Genomic DNA, 27,512 nt, shown 5'->3' on the forward strand with positions numbered 1-27,512 from the left:
AAATAACAAATATTACTCATCAAATATGTCCAATCTGACAGATATAGCTCCAATTGATGTATATCAATTTAAATAATATAACACAGCCAAACAACAACAAAAAACTAAAATAAAAGAAACAAAGTCACGAAGATAAGGGGGGTACTCAATTGCAATGCCTTTTCAAGATAATCTATTTACATAGTTCATAATAATTAGATGTTACCATACGAGCCTTTTAACTATAAATAAAAATGGTTACCTTTCTTTTTCTTAATTTTAACCCCTTAAGGACCGGTGTGGGGAGACTGCCTGCAGCCCAGACAGTCTCCCCATGGTGGATTAGGACCCCTGAGGCCATGTGATCGCTCAACAGAGCGATCACATGGTCACAATAGGTGTCCTAGTGTCTGCCTGCAGGGGGACTGTCTGTGCTGACAGGCAGCCTCCCTGCTTGTGTAAAATACAAAAAATAAAAAAAGTTAATGTTAATAATATTTTTTTTATGTATGTGTGTGTGTGTGTGTCTATATATCATATATATAATGTTATAATAAGTGTATTTTTATATTAATATGTACATATATTAATATAAAAATACACCTATAATTAAATTACACATGTATATATATATATATAATTTATATAATAACTATATATTGTGTATATATATATATATATATATATATTATAAAATACAAATAATAAGTAATTTAAATTAAATAAAAAAAATTAAAAATAATAATAATTAAAAAAAATTATATATCTATATGAAATTTTATCCTAACTGTATTTTGATATTAATATATATATATTCATATCAAAATACACTTAAAATGAAATTGTATATATTAGCTATGTATATATAAATAAATAAAAATAATACGAAATATACATATGTCCATATACAAAATTACATAAATAATTATATAAATATACACGTAGACTTCAAATATATAAATATGCATATATATTTAAATTCTACGCGCGCATTTATATAATATTTTTACATAATTAAGTAATTTTATTGATTGCACTTTGAGGGACCTGCCTGCCAACTCAGGACGAAAGTCCAGAGAATTTAATTTGCTAGCACTGTATTTTACCCTGTAACATTCTATGACACCCTAAAACCCGTACATGGGGGGTACTGTTTTACTCGGGAGACTTCGCTGAACACAAATATTAGTGATTCAAAGCAGTAAAACATATCACAGCCATGATATTGTCAGTGAAATTGACTTTTTTGAATTTTTCACACACAAACAGTACTTTTACTGATGATATAATTGTTGTGATATGTTTTCCTGTTTTGAAACACTAATATTTGTGTTCAGCAAAGTCTCCCGAGTATAACAGTACCCCCCATGTACAGGTTTTATAGCGTTTTTGATAGTTACAGGGCCAAAAATATGGGTCAAATATTTTTACATTGAAAATGGCCAGGTTGGTTACGTTGCCTTTGAGAGCGTATGGTAGCTCAGGAATGAGAATTACCCCCATGATGGCATACCATTTGCAAAAGAAGACAACCCAAGGTATTGCAAATGGGGTATGTCCAGTCTTTTTTAGTAACCACTTACTCACAAACACTGGCCATAATTAGCGTTCAATTTAGTTTTTTACTTTTTTCACACACAAACAAATATGAACACTAACTTTGGCCAGTGTTTGCGACTAAGTGGCTACTACAAAAGACTGGACATACCCCATATTGAATACCCTGGGTTGTCTACTTTAAAAAAAATATGTACATGTGGGGTGTTATTCAGAGATTTAAGACAGATAATAGTGTTACAATGTCACTATTGATACATTTTAAAAATGTATGTTTTGAAACCGCAATATCCTACTTGTACTTATAGCCCTATAACATGCAAAAAAATAGGAAAAAAGCACATAAACACTGGGTATTTTTAAACTAAGGACAAAGTAGTTTTTTTAATTCGCTTTTGTAGATGAATAAAAGATTTTTCAAGTAAAAGTCAAAAAACATGTATTTTTTTCAATTTTTCATCATATTTTTTTATTTTTTTTTTAAACTAAATTACATGAGATTATATAAATAATGGTATATAAAGAAAGCCCTTTTTGTCCTGAACAAAACAATATATAATTTGTATAGGAACAGTAAATGAGAGAGCGGAAAATTACAGCTAAACACAAACACCACAAAAGTGTAAAAAGAGGCCTGGTCACAAATGTACAACATCTCAAAAACAGTCCGGTCCTTAAGAGGTTAAACTGCTATTATGAATATTAGATGAGACATATGTTTCGAGAATTAGCATGTATTTTTGGTTGATGAGAGATGTGGTATGGGCCCCATATGACAGGACCTTTCTATTGATGATATATATTGATGTATAATTTTGTTTTGATTTTGTCTTGAACTGTTTTAGAAATTGGAAAAAAAACAATAAAAATTGTAAAATGAAAAAAAAAAAAAAGAATGGCTTCAGAGTTGCATAAATGGCTCTCAATCTTTTTTACCAAGTGAATGAGATGCTGCGTACTTTTTGATGTATGTATGTAAAAAGCTCCAATATAAGAATTATAGAACCTAAATATAGAGATAAGCAGAATTGCACTGCTAGCACACTTATTCAACAGAAAAAAAGTGTGTGATACATACTTTATGCAAATGTGTAAAATCTTCACTTCCAAGTGTGCAAAGTGTAATATAAGTTATCTCAAAGTATATCTAGCTGCAACAATACATCAATCAGAGCAGTTTGGAATAGTACAGTACTTTATATTAGTAATGACGGTTTTAATAGTAGTGTTAGATGTGAAAGAGGTCCCTTAATAGCAGCACTGGGCAATTCATGTAATACCTTGAAGACTTTTACTTTACCTTGCGCCAATATAAAAAGAAAAGGAGATGGGGTGAAAGTGGAACCAAATATTGGAGAACATTTTATTAATATAAAAATAATCCTCTTAATATAAATTCAAAATAAACTCTATAGTACGATTTTCTCTTCTGTGCATTGTGAAGTCCACTTTTATTCAATATTTTTCATTTCAAGAACCACTATTAAAGTAATATTCTAAGCAGCATAACCATATACATTATACATTCAGTGCCATGTAGCAATCTGTTTTGCTGCCAAGAGTCTATGGGTACCATCCACCAGTTTTTAGTCAAAACATCTTGTAACAGATATGTAAAACCATATTGGGATATCTCCCCAGCAGCAAAAGCCCACTTCTCAGCTACTTAGATGGTTAATATTTCTGCATTATCGATGCCAATTTACTACAGCCTGGGTCACAATGATAGACCAAGGGTGCCTGTTGTTGCCTGTCACTGCTGCGCAGTCTAGACAGCTTTGATATTTGTTATATGGAGTAGGGGAGTTCTCTGGGTACTGGGGTGAGCCATGTTTTATTTAAAAAAACTTCTTCCAGGTAATTTGCCAGACATTTTGGTAGTGTAACTACTGAGCTGTATGTTTATGTTGTTATGCTGCCCCTTTTAGTAATTATTTCATTTAAGAACACTGTAGTGTTAATATTAACACATTATTAAAAATGCAGTTTGGACTATACATCCTGACGCAACGAATAAGGAAAAAAAGTTTTACTTAACTTTATTCTCCTGGTACACCAGTCTTACCACATTCGCTTCACCTCAACTGGCTGAGATCATCAGTTCTGATGAAGCATTAGGAGCATTGGGAGGCCTGCGCGCATGTGTGGCAATTGTTGAGTTGTAACCAATAAGCACCTCCTCATAGGGATGCATTGAATCAATACATCCCTATGTGAAGCATTCAGTGCTTCCAAGCAGAGTGTTTGGAGTCACTGAATGTCAGTCCTGCACTTGTAGAACCAAACCCCAAAAGCCGTTCTAGTGGCTGCATTAGTTGGACTTTAAAATGAACTTATAAAGCTATAAAAAAAAAACATCTACGTCTTAAAAAAGGATTACTTAATAATTTCTGGTCACGCTAAAATTTTCATAATAATACAAACACAGCAAAGTTTCAGCACGTGCTATTAAATAAAAATAACAAAAATGTAATCTTTATGCTGTTTCTAGTCTTGTTTTACTTTTATTTTATTTTCATTCATTTTAATAAATATGTAACACTCCTTTTAATATGCAGATACAATTTCGGTATGTCTATTGATAGTCTCCCCAGCACAATGTTATATGAAATAGAAAAAGTGCAGAAAAGAGCTACACAATGAAAACGTTGATTGGGAAACTCAGTATTGAAGAAACGCTAGAAAAAATGGCATCTGTTTTCTTTAGAAAAAAAGGTATCTCAGATAGGATAAAAAAAATATATACAGGGTTAGTATAAACTGCTGTCCAGTAGCCTGTTCATAGCAGGAACATACAACAGACAACAGGTCATCAATTTAAAATTCTGGTGCTTGCTTACAAGTCCCTACATAATGCTGCTCCAACCTACCTATCCTCCCTAATACACAAGTATGTCCCTTCGAGGCCCCTACGCTCTGCCGAAGACCTATGTATATCCTCTGTCCGTACTCCCACCTCTAACGCTCGCCTCCAAGACTTTTCCAGGGCTGCACCTCTTCTGTGGAACTCCCTTCCCTCCTCCACAAGCATTTCACCCAGTCTCCACTCATTCAAAAAATCATTGAAAACGCACTTCTTCAAGAAAGCATACCAATTAATCTGTTAGCAGGTTTTCATCCCCCACCCTCCATGACTCCTCTCCTGCAACTGTCAAAAATTACCTGCTAAGCCCTCAGTGAATACTTTTCTAACAACTTACTTCGTACCCCTACTTTTACCCTTTCTGTCACTATACCCCACTCCCTATAGAATGTAAGCTCATTGAGCAGGGCCCTCCACCTCTCTGTTCCTGTACGTCGAGTTGTCTGGTTACAATGAAATGTCTGTTAGTCCACCCTTTGTACAGTGCTATGGAATCTGATGGCACTATATAAATAATAAAATAATAATAATAATTGTGGCTATAAAGAATGTGTTTTCGCTTACAACAGAGTAAAAGGTTATTTACATTAAGTTCAAGAAAAATGTGTAATTCTCTACACTACTTCCAGCATCACATCTGTGTAAATTGCAATTTTCTGTAGATGTTTTGTTTGGTTGTTTTTTTTTGGAAAAACAGAATATTATAGTATATAGTAACATGTTTATGAACAGATTGTTGATCCAATGAGAAATTTGAATGCCATTATGCAGCCAATAAGATTTTATTTTCCTGTTTGTGACATAATTACCCATCGCTTCAAGTTGGGTTTGTTGCATGACAGCATAAAAAGGTTTGTTGTGTTTTAAAGGTTGAGCTTATGAACTTGAGTCTTTTTTCAACCTAGATTGCTATTTAACTATGCATATGTGTGATGATGATGATGTAGCATTTATTTGCTTGGTAAAACAGTTTGTGCTTCCTTTTCTAATTTACCCTCAAGACATTACATGTGAGCTGTTTGGAAGAAATGTATCAGTAAACATCATTATCATTTAATAATTTAGAGGAATCTGTTAGCTTTATAATTATATGTGCCAAAACATGGTATAATTAGCCTACACATGTCAATAAATTGACATTAAAAATCAATAATTTAGCGTCACTTGATATAGAACACAATTACTTTACAATCATAATAACTTTTTTTAAAAATATATTTTATTCATCTATTTTCAGAAGCAAACTTTGGAATGATTGTGTTTGCATCAATCAGCGTAATAAACTCCCATTTCTGCTGAGCATTTAATGACATAAAGAAAATGGCAATTTACACAGATGTGATGCTGGAAGTAGTGTATATTGAAGAATAATAGAGACAATAATAATTTATCTTGAAGTGACTCTCTAGGCATCAATGAATGTTTCTTGCAATGTGTAAGATAGATTGCAGTTAAATACGGTATGTGAGATGTCTTAATCTTCTTTCAAAAACAATAACTAGTTTTAGTCTGTAAACTCACTTTCTCACCATCCTTATCAAAAAACACTTTTTCTAAAAAAAAACGTACTACAGTGCATAGTGTCTTGATTTATGTATTTTGGAATTACGGTTTAGCTGTTAGCTTTTCTGCAATGGAGATTTGACACTTTGAACTGCAACTCCCATAAACCTTTGCTGTGCACATAAATCACTACTTATGGGATAAGCTCAGCAGTGCTTTAGACAGTTAACCTTTTCACTACGCAGCAATTTTCTGTTTGCAAAAATATTAGCATTACATTTATTTGAAACATGGCGTGCATAGCTAGCACATAAATGTATGATGTATTGCAACTTTTTGTAATAAAATTATTGTTTAGACATAAATTCAAATTCACAGAATTTACAAAATTTATTTTTCATTGATTCATGGAGGAATGAAAAGTTTTAGACACAGGGTAAACCATGAGTCAATAACACCTGGGTGCAAACATTTCAGTGCCATTATCTAAATGCAGGTAAATTCCTCTACCCCATTCCAAATCTCGTCCATCACCCTTTATATGTCACTAGTAATGATGATTAACCATAACACTGCAGATGTCAGTGGAACACACTTACATTTACCAACAGTTTATTTCAGTCTAAGGGTAAGTTTTGTAAAAAAAAAATAAAAAAAAATAAAGGTATGCATCTGCAATTAGCATATGTGCACATATGTATAATGTATTTATATGAGCTTGTGCATAATGTATGCAGGAAATGCTTGGTGAGTCAGTGGGTAGCTTTGATGGGTGTGTGTGAAATCTTTTCACTTTGTCTATTTTGACCTTTCATTTAAAATCACTTTGACTTCACTACAAATGATCAATTTAGTCAATAACCCTGAGAGGGTGAGGCTGTAGTGGGAAAAAGTCAGTGCTGTGTGGAGGTGAGTCCAGGTCTGGGTAGGAGTGAGAAGTCCTGAATATGTATGATCGATGTGAGTGCTCCCTGCCTGTTTCAAGATGAGCTCCGTAGTGGTCTGATGAATCGCATGTGAACCATTCCTATTCTTTGACTTCCTGCACCTGTAATATGTATTTTACTTTCTTGTGTAATAGCTGCACCTGTTTGAGTGCTGAGGTGGTGCCTACATGCTCCTACCTGAAGTGCCCACTGATTGCATGTAACATATGGAAGGAGGTCTTGCACTCCGAAAGCTCTTGTGATAAAACACTATTTTAACAGAATATATTTATTTTAATCTCTTGTTCCATATTTGTTCATTTTCTCTCCTTCATTTTCAATCATGTAATGGTATCAGGGACTTTGTATAAACCATTGCCCGTAATGAATTATTATTCTGAATTCAGGTATGAATTACAGAGTGTGCATATGCATGTCTATGGATGTGTGTATCTGCGAGTGTATGATTATTTATAGATGTAATAGTGTGTGTATAACAGCATCTGTTTGTACTGTGTATAACTGTGTATGTACATATCTGTATATTTTTGATACTGTATATATTTAACAGTGTGTTTGTGTGTATATATGTGTAATAGTGTGTGTGTTTGTCTATGTGAGACAGTAATTGTGTAATCTTTTACATCTACACATGCATGCACTAACTAGATGCATTAGAGAGCTGGTATATTAAATAATTCCAGGGCTGCTTTTTAGTACCCTCCCGGCTCTGATAGGAGATTGGTGCAGTACACAGAGGCCATCTAAGGCTTAACTGCCCAAGCTCATTTAGAGTGGGGAAAAAAAAAAGTGAAAAAGAACACTCTTCTGTTAGAAACAGTCAGAAAAGCTGATAAATCCATTGTGTCGCCTAAAACTGGTGTATATTCCAAAAAATTATGCTTAGTGTGCAAAAGAAGCAACAGATTAAAAAAAAAAAAAAAAAACAGAATTAATACATTGTGCCAAATATTCATCAAAAATTTACCTTGATAAATATCCTCTGAAGTGTCACTGGAAATATATTTCAAATATTGGCAACTGTGTAGGTGTGGGAAAAATAGTTACAATTATTTGTAAGGATCCTGAGGGCATTACTAACAACTCAAGGTTGCAAAATTGTATGACATTCTCCCACATACTGTACATTGTGTGTGGCTCAGCACCGACGCAATTAAAAGTGTTCAACAAATGCATCATCCAGTTGCGTTTAGTACTCACTGTTCCTGTGCGAACTGCAGGGTATGGTTTATGTAAAAATTCCTTTCATAGCTCAGTGCTGTACCACTCACAAATAAACTCTTAGAGAGGACACTGACTGCTATCACATAGCATGAGTTTGTTGGTAATGAAACCATATGAGTATATGGGGAATGAGAACTCAGGAGTTAGTATTCCCAAATTAAATGAATTAATCAGTGCAGAGTGTTTTCCTGTTTAAAACAATATTAATATTTAAAGATAAAAACACTTATTTCATAGGTTCTACATCACAGAGTAAAAAGCTACCCTTCTGGGATCTAAGATAAACAGTTTTAATCAGTCATTTTATCTAACAAGTTTTCTTAGATTACAACATACACTACATGGCCACTTTATTAAATATAACCCCACGTCTGCTTATTAATAAAAAAATGTTATTAGCCAATCTAGATGCAATGCTTAATGCATTGCATCTAGATCATGCTGACATAGTCAAGAGGTTCGGGTTTGGTACACACCAAACTTTAGGATTATTAAGAAAAGTGATATTAGTGACTATGGCTGGAGAGTGATGTAAGTTCTAGAAGTGGTTGTGTGAGTATATCTCTACAGAGAACTTCAATGCTTTTTGCCTATTTCTTCACAGGCAGAATATGACTCTGGGCGACTTCAGTGACATCAGGGTTGTTTTAAGTATCATCATATCAAATGACTGCCTTGTGGCTGTGCTAGGTTCTGGCATAATATACAACTGCAAAAAGGAGGAGGAAAGCAAAAGGCAAACAAGTAGAAAAACCTTATCTGCAACAAATGACAGCTACCCAATGGGCAGTGATGAGGAATACGTAGTAGATGGTAGGTTTAAATTATCTAAGTGAAATAGAGCAAGTAACTTCTATCCATGCAGGAAGGTTTCTACAACTGGTCCTGGAGAAATAACTTTGTTATGTGAAGTCCCAGAGTAGATGTTCTAGTAATCCTACTTGTTCCCCACTTGATTTTAGCAAATTTTAGCTCCTGCAGGATAAAGCTCACAGAGCCCTGTGAGTCAGGCCCAAACTAGAGAAGCCTCAAAAACACTCAACATTCACTGAGTTAGGCAAGCATTTTAAAGCCAGTACGTCAATGAATTCATACAATCAATTCTGTCTGTCATCAGATTTACTTACTATTATCTCTGCTGATCCAGGGCTGTAGATGGAAGCTGATCATCTGTGTCAGCCATCACATTAAGCAGGACTTCCCCTTAATGCCAGCAGCTTTGCATAATGAAACTTTACTGCATACCACTGATATTACTAATGCTCCATGTTTTTTCCCACAAATTTGACATTTCTCTGCAATTTCCTGACTCGTCCAGATTTCCACCAGGCCTGCCTTGTCCTATCTTCAACTAGAATGGACAGAGCTGCTACCTAAACAGAAAGAGTTGGTTTGTTCCACATTCCAACCTTCTACTAGGACTCTGAGATGACCTGAAAGAATGCTGTGAATTATTTGTTTCCACTTTGTAGGCTTTAGACTCAACTGTCAGGCCCTGTTGGTCCTTTATTTTGTACCTTTTCTAACTTTTACATTATCATGTATTTTAAGCCTTGTACATTCGATCTGATATTTTCATATTCATTTATTAGCTTACTGACTGTGCATTGCTCAATCTGTGTATATGTTTTTCTTTGTAAATCTGGGCAAAAAAAAATCTTAGAGGGTATCTGTCATTGCAATACAACTTAATCTGAAATGATAGAGAATCAAATATCATCTATACATTGTGCTAGCAGAATTTTCATTGAACATCTAGATTTCTTTAAATTAAAGGTTAAAAAACCATCCTCTCAGTCAGTTCAGTCTGTGCCAATTGGCACAATGATAAAAAGGCTGGGCTCTGGATGTTTGTTACCAGATAAATCCTCCTCTAGATTTACCAACTGCTTGAACTCAGCCTAAGGGAAAGCAATGCCTCCAAGGGGAAGTAAGGGAAGGGCCAAGCTCTGTGACAGATAATCACCAACAGCAAGCATGGAGAGAGGAGAGACACAGCCAGAATGATTTATTGCAGCAGCTTTCTGAGAATGTAGAGAACAGATACGTTTTATTTACACAAAGTCAACATAACATCCTATAAAAACTTAAAGGTTTACTCCATTTACCATGACCACTTCTGCTTTTAGAAGTGTCCAAGGTGGAAAGTGTCTGCATGTGCAGCATTCCTGCTTATAAAAGCTGCATATACTGAGATATTTACACTTGTGTTCCCAGACCTCTGTACCAAAATGCCAGATGTCAATTCTGTGCAAAAAAATACATCCATTGTTGGCAGCAGATATAATTAACTTGTCCTTGCAGACAGAACCATTGGCATCTCCTCCCTGCCTCCTTAATAAATTAAGCCTCCTCTGCCTACGTTGAAAATTACCCTCCATTTTTTATTTTCTTTTAATTCTCCCTCCTTCGCCACTGCCTCCATCCCTCCCCTTACTGGCTCAGAGCCAGATAAACGGGCCTCTTAAAGGATTTCTATATGACGTCAGATGGCAATTGAAAACCCTTGCCAGGAGCTTTGCCAAGTTCTGTATTTCAGGTAAGCTATTCCTAAAGCCTTTTTTTTTTTTAGCATTTATGGGGGAGAATAATGTGTAAGAATAGTGTAAGAATAATGCCCAATAGAGCAGTATTTGTTAATTAAGAAAGACTGCAAAAAGCCCTTTAAATCGTAACAACCATGTTGGTGAAGTTACTATTCAAAATGTTTCAATAAAAAACAATGTTTTTTTTTACTTTCTTGAATTTTCAGGAGGACTCTGCTAATCTTTGTTTTACTTTTTTAATTAAAGTAATATTTCAACTGTTCTTCAATAATTGAGGATATGCCATGTATTTATCATTGCTTCTCCTTCTTACATTTGACAATACAGTAGCATTGTAAGTTGCTTGATTGATTTAAAAAAAACAACAAGATATATATATATGTATATATATATATATATATATATATATATATATATATTAATCTTGCCAACAGTATCATTTTTTAAACAAAACCCCTGCAATATTAATGTTTTATTTTAACTTTTGCAAGAAACTGAAATATAATGTTAATTTACCAAACTCTACAACATGTGAATCTATTAACAAGAACAATTTCAGTGCTGTCACGTACTTCATAAACCTCATCTCTACTCTTCAATTTTTGCAGTGATAAATTGTGCTAGAATTTGGCTTGGCATCATATAATTCCAACCTAGTGGGCCTCTAAATTTGTCATAATTAAATTTGTTATAATTTAGTGTCTTATTATGGGAAGTGTATGTGCTACGTTGTGATGGATAGAAGAGATATACATCTCTGTCATACTATCCTTGATATTGAACTTGTTACATTTTGCATTCCTGAAGTATATATTAACCTTTTGAAAGATCCCCTTGCCTGTATTTTTTGCATGGAACACCCATCAGCATAAAAATGATACATTTACATATCGCATTTTTGTACCTGCATTGTGTCTTGAGACATATCGTTCAACCCTGCACAATTTGAGCAGTGCACAATTTTCAAAAAACAGATTTCTATTGTGGTCCACATAATGCACAGTATATTATTATTATTATGAATAATATGTATAAAGTGCCAACAAGTTCTGCAGCATTGTACAATGGGTGGACTAACATACACGTATTTGTAACCAGACGAGTTGGACACAGAGTAACAGAGGGATTGAGGGCACTGCTCAATGAGCTTACATGCTAGAGGGAGTGGGGTATAGTGACACAAAAGGTAAGGGTAGGGTAGAAAAGTAGGTTGTTAGGATAGTATTCACTGAGGGCTCAGGGTGCGGGGAGAGAAAGCAGTTCACAGTTTTATTGTTCTTGTTTATTGTTCTTGTGTTTATTGTGAAGGTAATAGTTATGATGCATTGTCACTTAAAGGGACTCTATAGTCACCAGAACAACTACAGCTTGTTGTATTTGTTCTGGTAAATATAATTAGTCCCTTCAGCCTTTCAGAGAAAAGGCAGTGTTAACATTACAGCCCAGGGATGCCTCCAATGGCCTTCAGGTACACGGATGGTAACAAGATGGCAATGCAAGTAGCATTAATACAGAAATCACTTGTTCTAGCCTCTCAAACTGTACCAATAGGGACTAAGCACCACAAAGATCAAAGCATTCTTCAGGGTGATTAACAGGCCTTTCAAACCTTCAATGACATGGCAGAAGCAGAGGGAAGTAGAGAAGCTTTACTTGTTATTCATATAACATGTTACATGTTATTAAGTTATACTGACCAATTGAAGTTACAGACAAGTATGGTGGTTAGGGCAGTGACAAGAGTTTAAGCCTGATGTCCCACTACCCTTTTGATTTGCTCTTTTAAGTGTTTAAAAAAGGATTCCAATTTACAGGGTTATTCACTGTAAATTGATATTGATAATTGAAGTGAGAATTTAAAATTAATTTAAAATTTAAGGTCAAACATTTTACATTTCAGCTGCTCTGGTCTTAAATTTAAAATTCACTTTAACTTTGAATTCTCACTTTAATAAATAATCCTGTTAAATGCCTGATGTAAGCCTGCTCTGAGCAGACCGGCCTACAGTGCATAACAAACCATATTTTTTTATAGTTGTATTTGGATTTTCTAAATTATGTAAAAAAAATCCTATGTACCCTCTTGGGGAAAAAAAATGGACTTTTCTAGGAATAGGAACTTAGTGTTAAAATATGTTTGGATGCACCAGTGGCATGAGCCATCTGAATTTGGAATTATGACATTCTCTATGCGCTTGTTCATTAGCTTTAATATCCCACTCCCAAACCATTTCTTTATTGCGTAGTATACATCCTGCACAATTCTATAATTTTTGTTAATTAAAAATGATAACACTAAATTATTTAATATTGAGTGGTGTATTCAGCTATAGCCAGTTTTCAATCATTCCGTTTGAGAATACCAGTTCATGAATAAAACATAAAACAGAACTGTTAAAAAGGATTCCTGATACACATTCAATAGCCATAGTATACTAAATACACAATTATTACAGGTACCGATGTCCTTAAATTTCCCATCATTCAAGGGAATATAAGACTACTGATCGTCTGAAGTTTTCCCTCACTGTATAATATAAGGTTCCTTCTAACAAAGAATTGAATCTGATAAGCTCTGTCTTTTTTATTTTTTTATTCTGTTATGAGGACAGCGTTATAAACATATTTTGAAAAGCTTTTACCCATAATCTGGATTGTGAAGCAAATGTTGTTATGTCGGCAAGTCTTTTATAGCATATACAAAATCATGAAGTGTTATCAAGGGAAAGACTGAAATTGGAGAGCTCTGATGATAGAACATAATTCTACAGACATATTACAATTCTTTAAACTTTGTTTCATAAGTAACAGCTAGGCGTGCATTATTTAACACATTAAGCTAGCGTTATTCTATAATTCACAACATTGAAAGCATTCATTTGTGTGCATACATTTTTCATCTGCTTAGGACCCTGTGAGGCACAGGACAGCTGGAGAAAAGAATCCCCTAATATCACACTATATGGAAATTGTAATTTGTAATAAATAACATTGGAGAGAGATAAAATGAATCAAAACACTAATATAGCGCAACTTATTTTTCTCAAGTACAAATTATGCATACATTGTGAGTTTCATTATATTAAAAAATTGATGGGTTAATTTCATAATAATATTGAATCCGAATTGTTTTAAAAGTAGAAAATTTATTCATAAAGTAAAAATATAAATACCCACAATTGGCAGTTTTTACAGTGAGCACTTGGAAGAAAAGAAATATCCAGGCACACCTGAGATTTCTTCTAAAAGGCAGTCTTTTCTATTTGCAACAAGGACGTGGAGACAATGTTTCGGCTCCTCTCTGAGCCTTTATCAAGTTTATCAGAGAGGAGCCGAAACGTTGTCTCCACTTCCTTGTTTCAAATAAAAAAGACTGCCTTTTAGAAGAAACCTCAAGTGCGCCTTGATATTTATTTTCTTCCATTTGCAGGAAGTATTCCCTCTTTTTTAGGGTGTGCATTAAACTCTTTTTCTTTTTTTTTTATTGCAAACAAATTAACAGTGAGCACTGTCCAGTCCAGAAAGTAACTCAGCCGGGGGGCATGCCCTGCTACTCCATGTGAGCGGACGCATAGCTGTCGAGCTCCCGGCGCCTACACAGCAAAGACCCAGCAATCATCCTACATAACCCTCGATGGGAAATAAAAAGAAATCCACGGCCTCTCAAGACTACATGGAGCAAGGCTCCAGCAAGAAATCGGGAGACCTAGATAGGTACTTCCTAGAAAAAGTGAAGGCCCTGACGCAAGACGAAGATAGCAACATGGCGGTGGCCCCACGAGAATCTGACTCACCTCCTCCAAGTCCGGCTTCTTCGGAACAATCCACTGTCATCAAAGACTGAGAAATCAAGGAACTGCTACAAAACTTACCCTCCAAAATGGACCTGGCATCTATGCTGGCAAAACTGGAGGAATCAATGCAGGATAAGATATCCAACATTGTCAGAGACGTGCACCACGTGGGGCAAAGAGTGGGAGAGCTGGAAGACGAAAACTTACGTACAATTGAAGCAATTAAAGCTCTGGAAACAAGACAGGGTGAAATAGAATTAAAATACATTAATATAGCCAGAAGCTTTGAAGAATTGGATAATAGGAGCCGGAGGAATAACCTACGCCTGAGAGGCCTACCGGAAACACAGGAAGCCTCAGAGGACCTACGGGCTAAATTACAGGCATTATTCAACAACATTCTCCAAAGACCCGCGGACACTCCTGTCCTGCTAGACCGTGCCCACAGGGCGCTGAGACCGAAAGGTCTCCCACAAGATACACCAAGGGACGTGATATGCAGAGTCCATTATTTTACTTTGAAGGAAGAGATTCTCAGACTCTCGAAAAACTCCCCAGAAATGACGAAATATTCAACTACAACTGTTTCCGGATCTGGCATGGTCTACCTTGCAAGGCCGAAGACTATTACGCCCTATCACAGGAATGCTGCAGGATCGCAATATAAAGTACAGGTGGGGATACCCGTTCTCACTGACGGTGATCAAGGACGGTAACACGATCACTTTAAGGTCAGCAGCGGATGCTCCGGATTTCCTTCAAAAACTTGGACTACCTCAAGTGAATGTACCGGACTGGTATGCAGTGACCTCCTATCAAGCAACCCTACCGCAACCTCAGAGGCAGTGGAAACGAATCCCTACCGGACCCAAGAGGCCTACGTCCAGGCAGTCCTTCCAACAACCAAACACAAGACCAAGAAGAGAACTTTCAGTGTCATAATTGGTGACACAATAATCCAGGACTAACTCTTTAACATGCAGTAACCAGACTTAATCTGCAACTGGACATTTGGGACATACTGGGTATCGTATAAATAGGGAAAGGGACAAATGGAAGAGAAATGATAAGCAATAGACGAATGACCTCAGGGCGCCCCACCATAATTATTTTATTCCTCCTCTGACAACCCCATGTTTGGGGACCCTGGGGCCAAACCCCAGAACATCCAAATATGGGTGTCATACACCACAGGGCAGTCACTCTGGAGTTGCGTGACCACATGTATGTTATGTGATGGTAAAGTGATTTGCTTTCAGGGAGGGTGAAGTGGAGGGAACTGGGTAGACAATTCTATGATTACTGTTGATTTGATATGATTACATTAATATGCCATGTATATGATTTATGTATAGAGGAATAGTATCCCATTCCTGTGGGGGGTAGAGATATGATTATAACCAGTACATCGAGACATATAACTCCCACGATTGACGAATCTAATCACTTCCCATTTGTTAGATGCTTATACCACCAAACTCTTGTAAAGTAACCGGGTCGTATGGCCACTTAATATACAAACAAAGAACCTGGGCGCCGGGAGCGCTGAAGCGCTATAAGATAACCAGAAAAAAAAGAAAAAGAAAAATCATTAGTGCATTTAAATATTGGAAAACACACTTAAATTTGACCATAAAAATTTTTTTAGTGGTAATTCACCCCCCAACCCAACATAGTTGGGACAGAGCGGTGTAATAACCTTATCAAGATATCATACTAAGCTTATTCTTCCCATCCCCTACCGGACGACTGAGTAGGAGGAAAAAGGGATACACACCGACTCCTTTACTGTTGCACAGCGTCTAAACGTATTGCTACCAGTAGCAATATTTTAGGTTTTATTATTGTGCATAGTTCATATTTTTGGTTTACTTTGTTCGAGACGAGAAAGTGAGATATTCATGTAGGAAACTAAGCTGACTGAACTTCACTGGGTTCAAAGATCTCTGTCTAATAATATATAACATGGACAAACAACTGCAGATAAATATGTTAAAGGTCTAAACTCCCCAGAAAAAAGACACATGGCAATGAGAGAATTTCACAAAATGAAGGCATACATTATATTTTTACAAGAGACCCACTTTAGGGGAAGGGAAGCTCCCAAAATACGACATAAACAATTCCCATTATGCTTTTATAACAACTTTAGTATTAAAAAATCTAGAGGAGTAGCCATTCTAATAGGGGCTCAGGTCCCTTTTATTTTATCGCAGCAGTTAACTGACGACTCGGGACGATACATTATTTTAATAGGCCACATAGGAAGTACTTTGATCACACTAGTTAATATCTATTTACCAAACACTCACAAATGCGCCGCCTTGAGACGTATAGTGGCAAAGGTCAGGAAGTCCGCAGAGGGTATTATCATTATAGGAGGGGACTTTAATATGTTCATGGATGCCCAATGGGATAGTACATCACAGTGTCCAGCACATATGACCTCAGCTAGATCTCAGATGCGTAAAATAGTCATCGACAATCAACTCATAGACTGCTGGAGGGTATTGAACCCCAACACGAAAGATTACACATTCTATTCTAACCCGAATCATACATACACAAGAATTGATTTATTCCTTACCACACATAAAGATTTGACTCTCATACGTAAGGCCACTATTGGCAATATTACATGGTCCGACCATGCCCCTATACACTTATGGGTATCCATACCAACAGTACACATGACGAAATACCAATGGAAACTCAATCCCCACTTACTGTTGAATGTACCGACACGAAAAGCAATAGAAACATCCATCCACCAATACTTTGATACATAAAACTCCTGACACCTCATCCACCATACAGTGGGAGGCCCATAAGTGTGTTATCCGAGGGGAATTCATTAAATGGGAATCCCATCTGAAAAGGGAGAAATCCAAAACTAGAAAAAACTAATCCAAGATATTAAAACACTAGAAGAATCCCACAAAACATCTCTCTCGGAATCAGATTTTGCCAAGTTAATGTCCCTAAGATCAGAACTGAAAATACTGCTAAACGACACAACTAAAAAAGCTATGCTGTGGTCCAAACAGAGATATTACACACACAGAGATAGATGCGGAAGACTTTTAGCTTCTGCGCTCAAAGAGCAACAACAACGCACATATATACCCAAAATGAGAAGGGCAGACGGCACTATGGCACATACGGCTGAGGATATTGCCGAAGAATTTCGTAAATTCTATGACTCTTTATATAGCCTACATCATGCTCCACCAGACAAAGAAGTAATGCGACAATATTTAGAGAAACACACGCGGAGAAAGCTATCAAATATAGATGCCCAATCATTAGATACACCCTTTACATTAGAGGAAATACAACATGCTATACGCAAAACCCCACACAATAAGGCTCCAGGCCCAGATGGGTTTTCGGCGACGTATTATCAAACTTTCATTGACGAATTGTCACCCCACCTTCTGGAGACTCTGAACTCCCTGACCCAAAACACATAATTACCCCGATCTAGCCTGGAAGCTACCATAACTGTATTACATAAACAGGGAAAAACCCAGAGACTTGTGGTAGCTATAGACCTATATCCCTGATAAATGTTGACATCAAGATTTTAACTAAAATGATGGCAATGAGATTGAGACCACTTCTGAGTTAATTGATTCACCCAGATCAGGCTGGGTTTGTGCCAAATAGGGAAACTAGGGACAACACTACTAAAGTCTTAGATTTGGTCCAGTGGGTGGGGGGGAGAGGTACCGCCCATCCTGTTAGCAATTGATGTAGAAAAAGCGTTTGACAGGGTGGACTGGCCCTTCCTAAAAATGACCCTTGACGTCTTGGGCTTTGGACACAACTGGCAGACGTTAATTGACACAATTTACTCCAAGCCCACAGCCCGTATAAAAGTAAATGGTATACTTTCGGACTCCCTGGCCATAACAAACGGAACCAGACAGGGGTGCCCTCTGTCACCCTTACTGTTTATATTAGCCCTGGAACCCCTAATCCAGGTGGTTAGAATGGAGGGGAATATAGAGGGTATCACGATAGGTTCACAATCATACAAAGTTTCAGCATTCGCTGATGATCTCATCTTCACTATTACAAACCCTCTCAATTCATTAAAACCACTAATGGAGACCTTAACAAAATACAGCTCCTACTCTAATTTTAAAATTAACACTACCAAATGTGAAGCTCTCCATATCAACGTGAAGGAGGAGATGAGGGAGAAATTGAACAGAGATTACACCTTCCTTTGGAACACAAAATCTATTAAATATCTAGGAATTATTATCACTAATAATGTAGCAGACACATACCAAGCAAATTTCCCTCAGATCCTAAATGCTATCCAAACTGATCTTCACAAATGGGACAAGCCACACTTTCGAAGGTTAGGAAGGGTTAACAACATTTCCATGAATATTCTCCCTCGCATCCTTTATCTAATGAACACAATCCCTATAAGGATCCCACAAAATTGTTTCAATACAATCAAAACACTCTTTACAAGATATATTTGGGCGGGCAGAAGGCCATGTATTGCTTACCATATACTTACGCGACCCAAACACAGAGGAGGAGTAGGATTACCAGACATTTTGCATTACTACTATGCTATACACATGGCCAGAATAATAGAGTGGACATGTCAACCATCATCCAAACGATGGATCACTATAGAACAAACAATATCACATACCCCCTTGGAAGCATTACCGTGGACATACACAGGCCCCAGGGACTACCCCACCCCTAACCATCACTCTATCGATGCCACAATACATGTGTGGAAGAAAATAGCCCACCTACCCAACGTAACCCCTGGTATATCACCAAGATATCCTATTTCTCATAACTTCAAGTTTCCGATAGGAATCCAGATGGAAAACTCCCCACATGTACCATTGGCTAGTGTATGGAACACCCAAGGGCCGTTAACATTAGCAGAAATAAAAAAAACAACCACACATACGTTAACCCAAAGATTCCTCTTTTTTCAAATAACTAATTTCCTAAAAACTCTCCACATACCCGATGGACCTCTCAGAGACGTTACCGAATTTGAACAACTATGTATGAGCACAATGCCAGTGGCAAAGGCGATATCCAAATGCCTGAAAATACTACAGGCACACATACAACACGGCCTACCGTGGTTTACACGCACTTGGGGAAAGTACCTAAACTGTTCATTAAATGACAGGGAATGGGAACAGATTTTCAACAAGACTTTTTATGCCCACCCAAATGTCTCCATACAAGAGACTAGCTACAAAATCCTATCGACATGGTACAAAACTCCACAAGACATACACAGGTTCCACCAAGGCGAATCCCCATTATGTTGGCGATGTGGTGAAAAAAATGGAGACATAGGACACATGTGGTGGCACTGCAGTCATGTAAGACCATTCTGGGAAATGATTAACTCCAAACTAAAGGAGATATCTGGAGGGGCAGTCCCATGTGAAATAGACACTATGGTGCTGCTCAACGTAGAGGTCCCTATGCGGACATTTAAATACTCCCTTGTATTGTTTATGCTAGCGGCCGCTAAATTAGTGATAGCGATCAACTGGAAAAATTCGAAACAAATAGGACACAGGGATTGGGTCACGAGGGTAGAACAATTTAGAGTGATGGAGGAACTCAGATGGACGTCTATGGGGAAGGCAGCAAGATACATAGAAATTTGGCAACCATGGATATCATACTTGAATGATAAGCCTTCCATAAGGGGAGCGACAAAGACATGAGAATTAAAAATTGCGAATTCCCTGAAATTAAAATTAAAACAAGCAAATTAATTGATATCATGATAATAAACACAAATTAAAGGATAAACGTTTAACTAAATTAGTAAGCATAACCCAAGAGAAGGGAATTAACCCACAAAGATAACAATGACATCCGACATGCTTAAGGAGACACTAATTAATAAAATGCAATAAATAAATGCACAGGGACTAAGCTGCCGTATTTCAAGGAATACAAAGTGTAAGTGTTGTGCAAAGTGGGAGTATTCTAGTGCCAAGAGAAGGGACATAACTGATCGGGGGCTTTTGTCCCTCGCCTCCTGACCTCAGGAAGTAGTGTCTAAGGAGGAAAATGGACAGAATAAGATTATGCCCAGTGTAGGGCTACATAACAGTCAGTTGAACAAAGTTGTTTTGGTTTGTATTTTAACATGTTTCCTTTCTCCCCACCCCCCCACTCTCTCACTCTTTGCCTGCCACCTACCCCCCCACCCAAAATACCCTCCCACCATTTCCCCCCGCCCTCTACTCGCCCACCCCTCCTCCCATTTACTTAACACTTCTTGAAATGAATATTGTTAAGGAAGCATATGAGATATATGTTGTTATGAAATGTACTCATAAGAATGTCTTATTACCTGTAGTACATGACTGATATTTCCTATTGTAAACTTTTGAAATATGCAATCCTTTGTTATACTCAAAATTCTTCAATAAAAATAAATTAAATAATAAAAAAAGAAAGTAACTCAGCCAATCATAACGTTGCCATAACTTTAAGCATATGCCCTAAATCTTTGAACAGCACAGAGTTGTAGTTTACTTGTATTGTAGAAAGCATTACCAAATTCTACCATCTAACCCAATGATTTATGATCTCATCCTTTGTTATCATCTGGCTTCTACAAATAAAACTTTTGTTATAGTTGGGTACAATATGAATACCGAATAAATTGAAACAACAGTGCATAACAAAATACAAGTAGCAATAATTAAAGTTACCTTGCCAACAAGCCCCCACAGTCAGCTGCATGGCAATATGTGAAGGGTGAATGGGCCAGTCATTGGTCACTAAATATGGCTCGTATGTTGTTCCGTCCATGTATAATGTTACCAGAGGGAAGTCTATGTTAATTACATAGTAGTGCCATTCTTTGTCACAGATCTAGAAGAAAGGGAGAATATATTATCATGCATGTGTCAAAAACCTTTAACACAATGAATCTTGTTAGCACTAAGAGATGTGAGCAAGCCTTTATTCACAGTCAGCTATTCACATGCAGTGTGCCTTAGGTGTCTTTTGAGTTTATATCCATTCACAATTTTTATTTTAAATTCATCCATTCATTTATCATATAAAATCTCTATCCTTTTCGAAATTTTATGAGACAGTTTGATTTCTAAAATTCAAAATTATTTATTTTTTATAGCACAGTTTACCTCTTTCGCTAGAGAGCTTGTGATGCCATATCCTGCAGACCGCACGCTATTCTCCTTCAAATATATAAATAAAACTTGCACAGAGCTATATTAAATATGTAGTCAGAATGCATTTTCTGCTAAATGGGGCTGATTCAATAAACAGTAGTAGTAAATTTAAAACTGAATTGAACAATTGAGGCAAAAAGTGCTAATTTTGAGAGAGAAATTTTCCACCTCTGCTTAAATCATAGCTTGGCTAGCTGAGTCTAAACTTTGCAATTAGTTTTTTCAGTTATGCGTAATGTGCTGTTTAGTGGATAAAGCCCAGTGTGGATACATATCTTGCATGGAATCTCTAAACTACTGAAACTAGTATCTCAGGTCTAGGGATTATTTTAGATAATATAATAAATACACCAAACTATACTAAGCAGCCTGTCAGATTACATTCTGATTTTTGCTCTAAATCCTTTAAAGTCCAGTTCTCAATATCATAAAATGTGGTATTTTTTTTACACTTCTCTAAACCTCATATAAGCTCCAAGCTTACTATACAATGCATGAAAAAGTGTCCTTATAGTTATGTTGTCTTTGTATGCATTATTTTTATAATTATTTTTAACAATTCATATATTGCTTTAAACAATCAACCTCCTAAGAAGTTCATTGCTCATGTCAGATTGTGCTTGGAGTCTTTGAGACTTTTATTGGTCATTCCAGATATCATGACCAGGCTAGCTTACTGGCTATGATTGCTGGAATGTTTTGGGTCAGTTTGTCATTTCTCCTAAAATGTATACCAGTGTTCCTATATTAATCACAAGGGTACTCGATATCTAAAACGAGATTCAGTTTATAACTTCCAAGGCTTTTGCAAATTCACTGAAACAATAATATGAGCAAATAATAATGAATCCAAAGGTACAAATCTCATATACAAGTATAGCCTTTTATTGCTGGTGATGGCCACAGAACCTGATGTTTTATGGCACATTTACATTGATTTAAAAGTTTTCAATTTGCCCTTCACTACTAAAAAAATAAAAAATATCCTTCAAACCTCTACACCCCCACCCTTCCCTCTATTTCTTCTCATTTGAAGCTCACTTAAATCACCTGTTCAAACCTATCTGTGAAAACATTGCTGTTATTTACAGTTTCCCTTCTTCTCCTCCTTGACCAATTTGTTGCCTGGCTTCTCTACTTCCTTTCAAGTAATCTTTAATTTTTGGGGACTTCAACATTCCAAATAGCCCACCATTGACCTCAGTAGACTTAAAATGTCTTACATTTACTTCCTCCCTTAGCCTATCCCAGTGGGCTAATTCTCTCACACATGTAGATGATAATACTCTAGATCTTATTTTGTCAGATGCATGCACAGTCTCTAATCTATGAAACACTACATTTCCTCTCTCAGATCACCATAGACAAATAGAAACATAGAATGCAACGGCAGAAAAGAACCATTCGGACCATCTAGTCTGCCCAATTTTCAAAATACTTTTATTAGTCATTAGTCCATGGCCTAATAATTAAATAATTAAGTAATTTTATTAATTACAATATGAGGAACCTGCCTGACAAGCACTATATTTAACCCTGTAACTTTTCAGAACTTCATAAACCCTGTACATGTGGGGTACTGTTTTACTATGGAGACCTTGCTGAACACAAATATTAGTGTTTCAAAACACTAAAACATATCACAACGATTATATCGTCAGTGAAAGTGCCATTTTTTTTGAATTTTTCAACAAACAAAAGGCACTTTCACTGACGATATAATTGTTGTGATACATTTTACTATTTTGTGTTCAGCGGAGTCTCCCGAGTATAACAGTACCCACCATGTAAAGTTTTTTTTGTTTTTTTTTCAAAAGTTTTATAGTCAAATATAAGGCTTGAATTTCCTTTTTTTCACATTTAAATTTGCCAGATTGGTTATGTTGTCTTTGAGACCGTATGGTAGCCCAAGAATGAAAATTACCCCGATGATGGCATACCATTTGCAATAGTAGACAACCCAAGGTATTGCAAACGGGGTATGTCCAGTCTTTTTTAGTAGCCACTTAGTCACAAACACTGGCCCAAATTGGCGTTTTTTGCATTTTTCACACAAACAAATACTAACGCTAACTTTGGTCAGTGTTTGTGACCAAATGGCTACTAAAAAAGACTGGACATACCCCATTTGCAATACCTTGGGTTGTCTACTATTGCAAATGGTATGCCATTATGGGTGTAAATTTCATTTCTGGGCTACTATACAGTCCCAAAGGCAACGTAACCAATTTGGCAAATTTAAATTTCAAATGTAATGTGCTATATTTGACCCTGTAACTTCCAAAACACACCATAAAACCTGTACATAGGGAGTACTGTTTTACACGTGATACTTTGCTGAATACAAATATGTGTATTTTATTGCAGTAAAAGCAAACAGTATTATGACATTGACAGTTAAAATGTCACGCAGAACTAAAAAAATAACAACATTTCTTATTTTCTCCCATTTTTTCATATTAAATTATGTTTCATAGCTAAATATCTGATATTAAATGAAAGCCCCTTTTCCCCTGAATTAAATGATATACAATAAGGGGGGGGTGCATTGAATATGAAAGAGGTGAATTACGGTTGGACAGACATATAGCGCAAATGCCAGGTTTTGTTTACGTTTTGTTTTGTTCACAACGTGTACATTTGGCTCAGTCCTTAAGGGGTTAATGTGTGTGTGTCTGTTAATGTGTGTGTCTGTTAGTGTGTGTGTGTGTCTGTTAGTGTGTGTGTGTGTGTGTGTCTGACTGTGTGAGTGTGTGAGTGAATGTGTGTCTGTTAGTGTGTGTGTGTGTGTGTGTGTGTGACTGTATGTGTGTCTGTTAGTGTGTGTTTGCCTGTGAGTGTGTGTGTCTGTTAGTGAGTGTGTGTTTCTGTTAGCTGGTGCATGTGTATCTGTCAGTGAATGTGTGTGTGTGTATTTAGAAGGTGGGGCAGGGGGAAGGTTTGGGTGGGGGTGGCGCGGGAGGGACAGGGGGGCGCATGAGTTTTGTCCTGCATAGGGCAGCAAAAAAACAGGATACACCACTGGTATTATGACATTCACAGTTAAAATGCCATGCAGAACTAAAACAATATAAAAAATTCTTAATTTCCCACATTTTTTTACATTTGTTTTCCATAATAAATTATGTTTAATATAAAAATTTGTGTGAAATGAAAGCCTTTTTTCTCCTAATCAAGATGATATATAATAAGTGTGGATGCATTTAATATGAAAGAGGTGAATTATGGTTTAACAGACATATGGCGCAAATTCTAAATTTTGTTTACGTGTTGTTTTGATCACAACTTGTACAACTGCCTCAGTCCTTAAGGGGTTAATAGCAATTAATCAGTAGTATTTGTAGGGACAACTAATAGAGGAGGGCAGGAAAAGCAAGTATTTTTTAAGTATATAGTATAATGCAGGTGTACACCTTCCTACTTGTGCTATATGTCAAGAATTAGTAAATATTTTTTGGTTATTAGACTATGCTAAATTGCTTGTTTTTTATTCACTCAATTTGTATAATACCTCACTCGGTCTGTTTGCGATGCAGTAGCGTACATTGGACAAAATACATAGATTTGTATCTATCTTGATGGCCCTTTGGCTATATTCAGTACATTATATTTTTTAATATAGTTATCATTGAAAAATGTTTAGAAACACAGTGAAATTTCACCCAGATCTTTGTTCATGTTTTGTAAAGCTAGGGTGTTAAGCTCTGACTTCCCAGCTGTTGTGAGAACTGCAATTGTATAATACCCATTCATCCATCACCTGACAAATCATAGGTGTTTTAATTCATCAAGAACGGGGAATCTACTTGTCTACTGCTACATAGTGTAATTATATATTATATCCGAGTTGAGCTACCTGATGTCCTTTTTTGTATAGTGTATAACTACCACTTGAATAGAGAGTGTTTTGTGTTGTTTATCTTTGTATAGGGAGCACCGAACTCTTAAAGGCAGCAGACCTAAGAGGTTAAGGTAACAGTTGTTAACAGAAAATGTAATTAATATTTTTTTCTCTCCTGCAAATATGAGGTAATAGCACGTATCACTATTCCCTCAATCTTAAAAATGTTGAGCTTTATATCGAGTATCTTAGCAATGTGAAAACTAAATCCACGATTCGGTATCTTTGTTCTCAATCAGAGCCAAATCCGCTGTCCCTCTTTGAAACATTTTTAGAATTTCAGTTGCTCCAGTGCCACCATGTGGTCAGTAAACATTTTACTCTGGATCAAATGGCAAATGTTTTCATCCACAGCTTACTTCACATCAGTAAAGAAGAAGGGAATCCAGAAATCACTCACCACTATATAGGGGAAATGTTACATGCAGTGGCAAAAACATCTGAATATGTCATGTTAAGATTTCTTCTACCATATCCAGAGTTTTAATGCTACGCTACAATTAAATATCAATGAGGTGAGTTTTGGAAGATAATACATTGTTTAGCATTACCAAGTATATCAATTTACAATAAATAAAAAAGAGGGCAGCACACTACAATCCCCTTTGAACAAGGTTTGAACAAAATAACAGAAAAAAAAAACAAGTTAAAAAAGTAACATTTTTGATAACGAAATAAGAACTGTAAATGCAGCTGCAAAGTTGAGATGTGTTAGGTTGATTGCCAATTAAAAGTGTGCGTCAGCTATAAGAGGTCTGACAATTAACACTTTAAAATGTGTCTTTTCAGAGCAACACCAGATTGCTTTGTGAGTGCATCCGCCACGGAAGTGCAAAATTATTTCATGTGCCAAGGGAATACATTTTAAACCTAGTATAGCAAACGCCACCATGGTCACACAACATCAGCAAAGAGAAAAACCAGCAGCAAGTCAATGCCTACCAACATGGATACACAGAAATGGGTGGAAAGCCACAGCAGCACTGTCTCATGCAGACTCATATGCGCTGCAGACAATAAGTCATCATTTTGGAGTCTATCTTGGGAGAGTATATTTAATTTGGAAGTTCTTATCCCCTACTCTGTTAATTGCCTGCTAGTGCAAAATAGCCTCTTGTGTGAAATTAGATAAAGTTAAAGAAAGATGTCACCTGAAGAAACCAGAACTCTTCCAAAGCTACAGATTTGTCTGCACTATAAGAGAAGCACACTTTCAGACCCATTCCAGCAAAATGTGGGTATTTTATTTGATGCATATGATTTGTAAAATATACATATTTTTTTTTTTAAATTGTCATATCATTTTTATTTAACAATTATTATTGTATGTATATTTTTATAGCTGCAAATGTGCTCACTGTGTCCACAATACTTCTCTATGAGAAACATTTGCTTGGACACTGCTTAGCATAAATGTGGAAATTAGTGCTTGGCAAAAAAGAGGTGGATTAGCTTAGCTACAGAACTTACAGAAGAGGTAGTATTATTATTAGCAGCTTAAGAAATACATATTGAAAAAACTAATGAATGCGTATTATTTATACAAAAAATATGCATCTTCTTAGGTTCCTGAGTAATTGACAAAACAACATACTGTCCCATGACATCTTCCATCTCCTTCATTCTATTCTACATCTTGACACTTTAAGAGAAAACCATGGGTCACCTTTAATTCCCAATGCCAGTTTATTATTAAATTTAGAAGCCCATCTATAACACTATAAAAATCCATCTTTTCTGAGTCAGAAGGTCTGGAAATGCACCCATTCACAATGGTATGTGGACGCAAAAAATGTTTCATGAACACCAATGTGAAACTTGCGAATTCAGTTTCAGGAGAATTGCAATGTGTCTAAATATAGGCCTATGTATTCTGAATTGCATATCTCTGAAGCACCATATAGATGTATTACCGAGCAAACAACTGTCTCATTGGTCAACCTGTTTGTTTGATTCAGTATTTGAAACTCTG

General features: G+C 36.3%; 1 protein-coding gene across 1 annotated transcript in view; it reads right to left on the reverse strand.

The window, feature by feature from the left end:
- Nucleotides 1-27,512, reverse strand: part of CLSTN2 (calsyntenin 2) — an 827,610-nt gene that overhangs the window by 52,381 nt on the left and 747,717 nt on the right. Inside the window, exon 9 of the mRNA XM_063442469.1 lies at nt 21,154-21,316. Within this exon, the coding sequence (XP_063298539.1) occupies nt 21,154-21,316 (163 nt within the window). The remainder of the gene's footprint in view (nt 1-21,153; nt 21,317-27,512) is intronic.

This window comes from Pelobates fuscus, chromosome 2 (genome assembly GCF_036172605.1).
Source record: "Pelobates fuscus isolate aPelFus1 chromosome 2, aPelFus1.pri, whole genome shotgun sequence".
NCBI classification, from domain to species: Eukaryota; Metazoa; Chordata; class Amphibia; order Anura; family Pelobatidae; genus Pelobates; species Pelobates fuscus.